The 11,264-nt window shown below is 40.3% G+C and overlaps 1 protein-coding gene across 1 annotated transcript in view; it reads right to left on the bottom strand.

Annotated features, from left to right (window-relative positions):
• The window catches only part of LOC111673241 (F-BAR and double SH3 domains protein 2-like), a 32,811-nt gene extending 21,870 nt beyond the window's left edge, over positions 1-10,941 (bottom strand). The window contains exons 1-3 of the mRNA XM_023430948.2: positions 10,728-10,941; positions 7,699-7,796; positions 4,746-4,791 (exon numbers count right to left, since the gene is read on the bottom strand). Coding sequence (XP_023286716.1) covers positions 4,746-4,791; positions 7,699-7,796; positions 10,728-10,748 — 165 coding nt within the window. The 5' untranslated portion in view covers positions 10,749-10,941. The remainder of the gene's footprint in view (positions 1-4,745; positions 4,792-7,698; positions 7,797-10,727) is intronic.
• Between the last annotated feature and the right edge of the window lie 323 nt (positions 10,942-11,264).

Genomic DNA, 11,264 nt, shown 5'->3' with positions numbered 1-11,264 from the left:
CCCCCCCCCCCCCCCAGTTCACCCACACCAGATACACCAAACCAATTCAAAATACACACTCATTAAAAAGTGCTTTCTGGTCACAGTCAGTTGCTCTTTCAGTGTGATTCAACGCTGCATGGACCCGTTCACCTGTTTAGAGGTCGGCTCACTTTTTTCAGGTTCAATTTTGGAAGAGAAAAAAAAAAAAAAAAAATTCATTTAAACCACATTCACCCTTGGAGATATATTAGGTTGCTCCACCTCGGGCCAGCAGTGAGGTTAACCTTTGAAGAACCAAAAATAGTGGGACAGGGTAAACAGCAGGACACACACACACACACACACACACACACACACACACACAAAAAGGAGGATATCTGGATGAGTGTATGTTTGTTATGTCAAATAATTTACTTCTACTGAAAGGACTTAAATATTTTAAGCACTCTGCAGATGATCTAAATTGGATTGATTTACAATTACAGATTGACGATTGATGTCCGTTTATAAACGCTTCTTTTTTATGCCGCACTGCACATATTATTTTTTGGGTTGTCCGTCCATTTGTCTCATTCTCATGGACACGATATCTCAGTAACGCCTTGACAGAACTTACTCTAATTTGGCACAAACATTCACAAGGACTCAAGGATGAACTGATTAGATTTTGGTGGTCAAAAGGTCAAAGGTCAAGGTTAATGCGGCCTCACGAAACACCTTTTTAGCAATTACTTAAGACTTCACGCTGCAATTATGACACGATTTCACACAAAATGTTTAATATTTTATGTGACTCTGGATAAACAGGGATGTAATCTGAAACTAGTCTGAGTGGGCGGAGTTTAATTTCTTTACGAAAGTCGGGGAAGGCCGATATGGCCAAATATATTACAACATTTTTTTTCACTGAAATATGTGGGGAAAGGCCATTCCAGATAGAGAAATCCACCTCATGATATCTATTTTCATTTTTTTTTAAAAAGACACCACTTATTTATTTTTTGTGTCTTTTGTTTGTTTTGTTTTTTTTATTGCTCACTCAAGTGTTTTTTTTCTTTTTTTCTTTTAGGCCCCAACAAGTGCCCATCAAGGAAATGAGCCCATCTATCCTTCCTCTGTCCACGGTGAAAAGACAACCCTGTTAAGCTGAACTCGTTGGTCTTGGTGATCTTGGTGCCAGAGCTTCCAAGCCGCTACAAACCCGTCCATTGTGGGACTCAGATAGAAAGAGAATCGCCAAACTGAGCTAGCCTAGCGGACGCGCCTGAATAGTGTGATTGGGGGGGGGGCAAGGGAAGGGGAGGAGGAGGGATGCGAGGACGGCAGAGGAAGAGCCGCACAGAGGAGGACATTTTAATCACACAGTGTGATTTGAATAGCAATCGGCTAATGGCTAAAGCAGCTTGCAGGTGTAAGAGACCCAGAAAAAGGCGCGTAAAGAGAAGAGATTCAAAAAAAGGAAAAGAAAAAGAGGGGTTTGTAAACGAAGGGGAACGAAGTGTTCCAGAGACACTCTGACCCACTTTGATTCAACCATTGGCAGCGGGTGTCTAATTGATCACATAGCAGGCAGAACAACCCGGACACACAGAACACCTTTCAATGAAGACATTTTCTTCATTTTAAGGGCTGCAACAAACACTTATTTTCACTTATCAATTAATCTAAGGGTTATTTTCTCAACAAATCAGTCAAATGTTTTGTCCATCAAATGTTAGAAAACTGGGGAAAAGGTCCATTCCAATGTCCCACAGCCAAGATGATGTCTTAATGTCTTTTTTTGTCCAATCAGAAGGAAATTTAAGAAGCTGCAACCAGCAAATGTTTTGGTATTTTACCTGAAAAGTTACTCACAATATCAAAAATATCTAGTACATAAATGTTTCTATCGATCGACTGATCAGTTCAACGATACTACTACTACGAACTATAGTGAAATAATCTGAGATACAACACATAATGCCTTCATAGATCAACAGATATAATCTCATCCCGCTTCGATAAAGACTCACAACATACTAATTAAGCAGAAGAGGACAGAACTATGTCTCATTGCTCTGTTCTTACAAAATCTGCCTTTCAAAACAACAGTATAACTTGGGCATGCATATCCAATAAAACACACATGCACAGTGTTACAAAAGCTAGCCTGCAGGCTCCACATGCTTAAGCCCGACTGTTCTTTTTCTATTCTTTTCTTTCCTAGTCCTCAAAATAGGTGACTAACATTTTATATATGTGAGGAGGAAAGGTCATTTAAGTTAATTTAGAAATGAAAACAAGCATTGCCTTTCCATTGTTTATTCTCCTCCTGGTACGTTTATGAACCAGCTGATAACTACAGTGATGATTCAGCTGCCAAACACATGCTCACAATTTTAAATGGACGATGTAGCCAATCAGGAATTAGTCCAAGAGGGTGTGTACCATAAAAAAAATGCGAGCCCAAACACAGTTCAACTCATGGTAATAATTACAGATGCATTATTGTGCTGGATCAATGAAATTATTTTTGTTACAGTCCTCTCCAGGGTTCTCCGATATGTGCAGAGGTTACTGCAGTGCTCCTGCTTCTCTTTCCTCATCCTGAGACAATGTAAATCTTTTATGCCAGGTGACATGATAACATGGACGCAGCCGAGCCGTTTAAATAATGCACAAACAGGTATCAGAGATTTTACAACAGCAGGAGTCAGAAAGAGGAGCTTCTCTTCACAGGAAGACGAGTACAAAGCTTAAAATCTAAGTAAGACTTTGACTGGCTGTGATCAATTTGAGGTGTATGATTAACCTAACCCCATGATTTCTGTTTAGATACATGCTGTATGTAGTGTAACGTAATGTATTTAAGATGGGGTGTTTCAAAACGCAAGATTACGGGTTAAACCTTCGGTAAATCAGGCTTATTTATTGTAAGTGTTTTCTACGAACGCTCTTAAATTTCTACGTGCGATTCCAAAAGCTGCAAAAGCCTCCAAAGATCGGCTGTCTGCGGTGGTGAATGTGACACTGAATACGCTGTAATAAAGCTTTGCATACAGCCCAGACTGTGAATATTTGGGAGAGGTACATGAATTTTTTGCTCTTCTGGCTCATTCGAGGCAGATTTCTCACAATAAGCCCTGGATTTCTGAGCCGCCTGTATGAAACACCCCTCAGGACCAAGGCCCTGCTCTTCAGATGCAGCATAACGCTTTGTTATCAGGCTAAAATAATCCTGGTAATTCTCAGTTCTCATGTGGAACTTATGAAGGATGTTTGAGGACCTCTGGTTGAAGTTATTTTGCGCTCGTGCTTTCAATTAAAGCAAAAATGAGTAGAGATTTGAAACCATGATCAGTGCTCATGTTTGGCTGCGTGCTGATCATGTGATTGCACTTACATGAAGCAGCATCCAAGAAGGCAACGGATTCACAACCATAAGTCTGATTTTTTTTGTGCTACACATTGTTTCCGCACTTAAATAACAGCTGTGAATGTTTGTTACACCATGAGTTAAGTTGGTGCATGACTTGTGGGGTTCTCCCCAATGGACAGGCAAGGAACTTCCAAGAGTGAATCATGAGGAAAACATGAAACACTGATGTCTCTTATAAAAAAGTTATAAAAACAACAATTTTCAGTAAAGCGAGTTCAAAGGTTTTAGTATTCCCATTTCATTCCCATGTCAAATTAAATGCCAATGAAGTTTTCCTGCATGTTGTCATCTAAAATCATAATTATATCAACATTTGATTTAATTATATCTCTAAGAGAGCGAGCCATCTGTCTCTAAAAATAAGTTCATGTGACCATGATGCAGCTAAGTATCAATGGCTTTAAGGGATAGTTCGGGTGATTTGACGTGGGGTTGTGTGAGGTAGTCATGCCTGGTAAGTGTATTACCTGCAATAGGTTCAGATCAGCGCGCTGCACGTAAAGTAATGTGTCACTTTTAGTGCGCTCTGTAGGTGCTCGTGCGTAGGAATACAGTAGTTCAGCGGTTGAAAAATGTAGTGCCAAAGGAAAGCGCTGTTTTCTCCCGGAAGATAAACCGCTGAAAATATCCCGGATGTTGGATTGTTTCAGCCAACAAGCAGTGAACTGATCTGAATCTACAGCAGGTAACACACCGACTATGCATGACCACTTCACACAACGCCACGTCAAATAACCCGAACTGTCCCTTTAAGGACTTGTTGCCCTGAACACAGTTCCAGATGAATTTTTAAAAGCAGCTTCAAAGAACCAGACTCGTCTCCAATTGTCAACATTATATCCACGTATGAAGAACCGGAGCCCGAACGCACATGGGCAAACAAGACACGCAAGGCCGCTAGTGGGATAACGACAGACGTGCCCCATCTCTTCACAGTGGTGGTGGACATTCCTCACATGGCTGCAAAACCTGAACACAGCAGAGGAGGAGAGAGAGGGACTCTGAGACCGGCTATTGACGTCTTCAGGAAGCTGTGGGCAGAAAACAACACAGCGAGGAGGAAACGAGCCGGCGGATCACTCTCTCTGTTGTGGTGTTTTTCTTCTCTGCGGCTGGTTACCATTCATGAGTTATCTCGCCACATGAGAACTGCAAGCTTTCTTAGGCCCACATCCTCAACCTCACTGTCACATGGTGTCTTTTAGAGGACAATGTCATTAAAAAACGACAAGAAAAAAACGTATTTTTAGTGACGCAAATGACAAGGCAGGGAAGTGAGGATGTTGACAAGCATCAATCACACGGTGAGAAAAGACCACATGCAGTCGAGTTCAGATTTACTTACCTGGGCGTAGTCTCTCTCCACAGCTGCCCTCTTTTGGCTAAAACTCCTGAAGAGAAGGAAAAAAAGAGAATGTGAATGATAGTAAAGCTTCAAATCTCAACAAAGGATGAGACTGTAAAACAATATATTTCTACGTAGCATGGAAACCAAATAAGTGTATTTCACACGATGTTACGGTAAAGATCAGATAACACATACAATATATTTCTTTCACCTTTCTTTGATTTATAGGGATATTCTGGGGGGATTTTATGCGTTTATTAATGAGGAGACAGATCACAGGGAAAGTGGGAACGATAGAGAACGTGAAGCAACAGAGACTTGAACCAGGAACATTGAGTCTCATGATCAGCGTCTTTAAAGCCAGAGATCACCAGGTTGCCTCAGCCAAAGGTTTTTATATTCATCAACATAATTCTGGCTATGATTACAGTACAAATAGATTTTTCAAACTGGCAAACTGACTTGTCACACAGAAATGGAAAATGACTTAAATGTCAGAGCATGTTCTCAACTACAAAATCCCAATAGAAAAACAAAATACTCCCAGTAAAACCAACCCCCCCCCCCACCCCCTTTGCGCCTCCCATCGTACATGCAACAGAGAGCCACCGTGGTACAGTGGTGTGTTGCTGCCCCCGCTAAAACACAGTTTGCTTCGCCAAACACAACACGGTTGCGGTCCTGATGTCAGGTGGTCCGTGCCACCAAACACCCACATGCAACAGGAAATCAGTTGAGCTGTAACTTTAAAAAGTATCACCGTCATAACTCAAGGAGGGTGTAAGTATCTTGTCTCTCCATGATAACAATGTCATTATCGTGAGTTTGTTCTACTTCACATCAACCCCCGTCCCAAAACGAAATCTTCTGTGAGTCAGCGAGGAAAGTGCAGTTGTCTGTCAAAGCTAATTGTTTATAATTTCCGTATAATTTCTGCTTGTTTTCCCTCTTCCTGTGATGCTTAACATGGATGTTTGTAATGACGCAGTCTGACGTAAGTCCTCACCGAGGACTAAACAATTTAATGCGGCTACAGTAGCTGAGGGATTTGCTTTTACTGCCTCTTCTATGATGGATTTCCCCTCTGCGTGATCATGAAATGTTGATGCAAAACAGTGATTTTATAAAGAAGCACTTTTCGATTCTCACAAACCGGTCATTTTTTAAATAGCTGAAAATGTTTGGCTGGTTTCGTAAATACATATACAACATGTTGAGATATGTGAGGCATGCCAGTAAATATTGTTTTTATACTTGCATTTAACTGTCACAGGGTTGATTTACAATAACAGTAACAAGCTAAATTGCACTGCAAGTTAAATTTACACAAAAGCCTAAGAAAAGAAGAGAGGTCAGCGCCCTGGGAAAAACTTGACGGCAGCCAAATCATCATTAAGTCATTAAACATGTCCAGACTCGACTGTCATGCTCCACCCGGGCTCTAAACAATCTGTTGTACTTCCTGGGAGCTTCCCTCTCTTCCTTCGCTCCCTTCCTCTTGTCTACATTTCCATGGCCCCCCTCTCTTCCACTGACCCCCGTCCCCAGCCCCCATCCTCCACGTTCACTTCCTGTCATTTTCCCCAAACAGAGCTTTTGCTGACAACCAGATGCAATTTCCAGTTTGCTGAATCATTTCTCGTCTGAGATCAGGGGCTGACCCTTGCGAATTCTCCACCGGGCAAGTTTCACATTGTGTCTGGCAGAGTAATGTTACTGAGCCTCCCACAGCGAGCGATTCGGGGCAGTCAGAACATCTGGCAGCTCTCTATGACCTTAACATCCAGCTGTTTGGAGGTTCAGAGCTCTGCCACCAACCACAGACAGGAAGTGGGGAGCCAGGAGGCTGTCAACTCAACCCAACACTAAGGGCTGAAAATGCAACCACAACCTTTGGCTTTTCAACCCGTAACATGCCTACGCATCTGAACACAGTGTTAAAGCTGTCTGTCTGCCTCTTAAAACCAGTGTCTACTCGGCCTGATCCTCCAATTTTAAGATTAATACACCACCATTTTTGGATTTAAGAGGCTGATAGCTGTTCTTCAAATGTCCCAACAATTTTAGACAATCACCGGACACTATAACTAAACCACAGAGAAATATTCTTATTTAAAAATCAAAGGGGCGACGGAGAGATAGTGCAGAATGAATCACTTCTACAAGGACGTAAAAAAACAAACTTCATCCGATGGTAGGTGGATAACACCAGCTGTCTGGCTTTTAAGCATAAACAAGTGTGACCCTTTAATTAACTGTTGTAGGATGTTTCAACATAAAGACCAAAATGACTGTATTGGCCAGAATATAAGACGCTTTTTTTGTTTGTTTGTTTGTTTGTTTGGAAAGAGCGGAGGTCATATGACATCCGAGGACAACAACAGCAGATAACAACACCAGCTTCTTCTTCTAGGCTCGATGTTGCTAAGGCTAGCCAGCTTCGTTAGGTCTCATTATCGCACATCATTAGCGCAACAAATGTTTTATTAAGCCCACTTTAAGCAATGAGAGTTTGTCATGGTTTGTTTTTGACAACAAGGGGCTGAATTTTTCCACTAAAAGAAACCTTTCGTACATTTGGTAATAACGCTTACTTTCATGGTGTAGACATTTCACATAGAAGACACATATCGAAATTATTGTGACTGACGGGAGAATGTGAGTGATGGAAAAGTAACACGAATTTACATTCTGCTTTAATGCGTTATAAGTTGTTTTACTTATTGTTTCACAAAAAGTACGAGGACTCGCTGTTGGTTTAGAAACTTAGAAACTCTTCCACCGGGATCAGTCAATGTTTTGTTCCCTCAGAAAGTTTTTTTTCTTCTTCTTCTTCTTCTTTCCCAACACAGGTGTTGGGAAAGGAGGGTCCGTTTTATATTCTGGCAAACACGGTACTCTTCGCTCCACCTTCGTCTACGCGACTACAGATTGACCTCTGACTGCTCACCTCAGGTCTTCCAGGAGGTCACATTCTGTCTGGTGTTTGATGTGTAATCTGCTCATCTGCTCTGCATGAGTGTGTTTGAGCTCCTGGGTGACCCGGACCTGAAGGAGAAGAAGAAGCAGAAAACACGGCGCGTTAGAAAGAACCCGGGAGCGTCGCACACCTCTCTCCTTCAGCTGAAGTGTCGCTCGCAGGTACAACGGTGACTCTCGAGGCCTGTGTTGATTCAGCTGAGCTCATAATTGGTATTAGTGAAAATGAGCTCTACTCATTATCGCACAACTATGACCAGATGAGAGTCAAGTCTCTCTGGGTTTCTAATTGGCCGTTAGATAAATTATGAAGTGCAGTGACCAGGTCTCATTACTGACAGCTCGGAGACTTGTCAACAGTCGATTGCAGTTAAATACTCGAGTACTTTACTCTAACTAGAGCGAAGATATCTATGGTCTTTTCATAGAGTTTGCTAACAATAAGAAAAATATAGAACATTTCACATCCTTTAACATCCCCAACCTTCAGCCTGTCAATCACAGATCAAACAGTTACTGCAGCTGGTGGTGGATATCAACCTTGGAGTGCTGCAGATATGTTTAAACCACTGAGCAGTGCTCAGTCACTGTCGGTACTCATTAGTCAGGAAGAAATATGTTTTTATTAAGCTTAGAGATTAAACAATTAGTCAATTAATCCCTTAATTGATCCACAGAAAAAAAAAAAATCAGCAGCTATTTTAATGATCTTAATTTCCATGCTGTGTTTTTGCCTTACACGATAGCAAACTCAATATTTGTAAAACAATCAATTTCATGAAATGCTCTTTGCTTTAAGGAAATTGTTTTCTGATGTTTTATAGATCAGACAACTCATTCATTGTGAGACAGGACTCATCAGATTGATCAACAATGAAAATACTCATTAGCTTCAGCCCTAATCAAGGTTTGTTAAAATGTTAAGAACACCTTTTAGTTCATATGGCACAAACAGAAACAGATAGAAACAGCTTGTTAGAGTTTGCTTTAAGCCTACTTCAAAACAAATACAATGGGTCATTGCCAGTAGTACATACACACACACACACACACACACACACACATATATATATATATATCTATATATATAGAGAGAGATGTATACGTATATATATCGACAGAGACGTAGCGACACCTGAAACTGAACTGTTCCCAGTCAAAAATGTAGTACACGTGATAAACAACAACATAAGGGCGAAGCATGATGAACACAAAATTAAAAACAGGTGAATTACATTTGCAAATTAAATACTTGAAGTCACAAGGGCGACTTCACTCACCCTCTCACGGAGAGAGATTATGCAGTAAATATATCTTGAATATTTTAAATATTTTGTGGCTTTATGACGATTGAACGAGGGTAAACCATCTTATCTTCAAGTACAGGTGAAAATAAGCTCTAGTCATTATCAAGCTGCATCTCTGGCCAGGTGAGAGTGAGTCTCTCTGGGTTTCTAATTGGCTGTTAGATAAACTATGACGTGCAGTGACCAGGTGTCATTACTGATAACTGGGACAGCTGTCAACAGGAAAACACTTTATAATCCTTATTTCCTTCATGATCCAGAATAGAGTTCAATAACCTCAACTAGAATGAAGATGTAAATATTAAAAAATTGTGAATTGCACACTTCTCGGGGCTAAAAACTTTTAAATAAATGTCATGTCACAAAACAAACTTAAATCACAACTCACTGAAATCACAGCTAAAATCTAGGTCTGTTAAAATACCTACAGCTGGAAACACCAATCAATGTCAACCAAGGCAGAGAGGCAGGGCATCTACTTTAACTTCATGATATTCACAGGAAACTATCAATGCACTTTTAGGGGAAAAAAAACAGATTTATAAGTATTCCTTCGGGGCATTGTGGAGATCAATTAAAAAATGTCCATAAATATATTTAAAACAGCCAGCATATGTTTTGACATTTAACAAAACATGCATTATTTGTTTGCAATTAACAGCATAGTATTTTCAAAACGTACTGGGGAAGAAATAGTCAATTTTTCTGTGCTGCTGAGCCATGTTATTGAAATATGATCCCACATCAACATTTTTTCGCACAGAAACCAGACTTTGCTGAAATTTGTGTTTTTTGCGTTTATTTCTCCAACTAAAAAACACTCAAAAACAAATCGTGTACTCCTGGACTGAGTCTTGTTATTTTTAAGCTATAAATACTCTTTGACGACAACGATTGTTTTTCCTTCTTTTCCACCAGACTTCCCTTGCAAACCAAACTACACAGACAAATCTGTCATTTTTGCTGTTCCGCAGCGTCAAAACACACTTTAATGACAGATCATGACTTCATTTTATATCTTTTTATTACATATAAATCCACTATCAAAATCGGCATAGAGAAAAAAAAAACGTAACCTTTATTTACTTTAAATAAAATCCTAACTTTTTTTGCCCGCTATTGCCGCAATCCTTCTCCTCTCAACTTGGAAGTCAGACCTCCGATGGCACCGGGACCCGCTGTGAAGCAAAGTGGTATTTACTTGAACTTAAAGAGTTGCTTGGTGAATCATTTGTGCGCCGATGTAACACAACACCTCGGTGAAGTTGTTTCTTAGAATATGTTAAATTTCTTTCCAAGCGGCGCGAGCTTCGCCGACACACAGATAGCGGGTTATAGTGTCAGATTTTTCTGACCGTGTTTGGCAGGACATTGGAGAGGGAACGAGGGGGCACGTTAACGGAGCTATTCCCCCTAAAAAAAAAATTGTGGCACATGGGACTTTTTTTTTTTTTTTTTAAACAAGTTTTCTCCCTTTGCTGCTATTTAAAGAAACAGCAGAGGCGAATTAAACTTGTAAGGCAACACGGTAGCACACATTCGCAGAGTAAACAAAAAGGGTAAGTTCATCGTTTAAACCAGCCGACCAGCAACAAAGCGTACACTTTCAACCATTAAATATGCACCAGTTCGTCGAGAGCGTTTCCAGACAAGTAACGTTAGCTTTGGAGGCTACGACGGGGGAAAAACTCACCTTTCTCGGTGGGGGTTGCATCCTTATTTCTTGACATAAAAACTATACAAAAGATGAAAGTTTATCTGGAAAAGTTTGTGCAAATGTCTCGGGAAAAATGATAACACAAGGAGGATATTTCAGCCCGGGTCAAGCGGCCATGGCGAGTCCAGTAAGTAGTAAGTTGAGTCCCGTTGAAAACACTGTGGCCCCAGGGAACAGAAAACATCAGCGTCAAGCACGCCACAATAGAACAACGCACTTCCGGTCACATTCTCAAAATAAAAGCCTCGAGCCGTCTGAATAAATTGCTACTTCCGTACCTAATATCCAAAATAAAAGCCGAGTATTCACAAAGATTTTATAACCATTATTATAATTATATTATAGTTACATATATATACATACATACATATGTATATAATTTATTATAAAATTGTGAGATTTATGATGAATGGTGGCACGATTTACATCTGTCATTTTCTAAGCCTTGTCCAATCTTTTGATAGAATGCTGTTTTAAAGTAGAAACAAATGCGTTCTTTACCTAATTATTTAG

Source organism: Seriola lalandi, unplaced genomic scaffold, assembly GCF_002814215.2.
Source record: "Seriola lalandi dorsalis isolate HSWRI2012SDOR001 ecotype SW California unplaced genomic scaffold, Sedor1 jcf7180002054914, whole genome shotgun sequence".
Lineage (NCBI taxonomy): Eukaryota > Metazoa > Chordata > Actinopteri > Carangiformes > Carangidae > Seriola > Seriola lalandi.
Note: the sequence above shows the minus strand (reverse complement) of the source record. Positions and strands in the feature narration are given on the sequence as shown.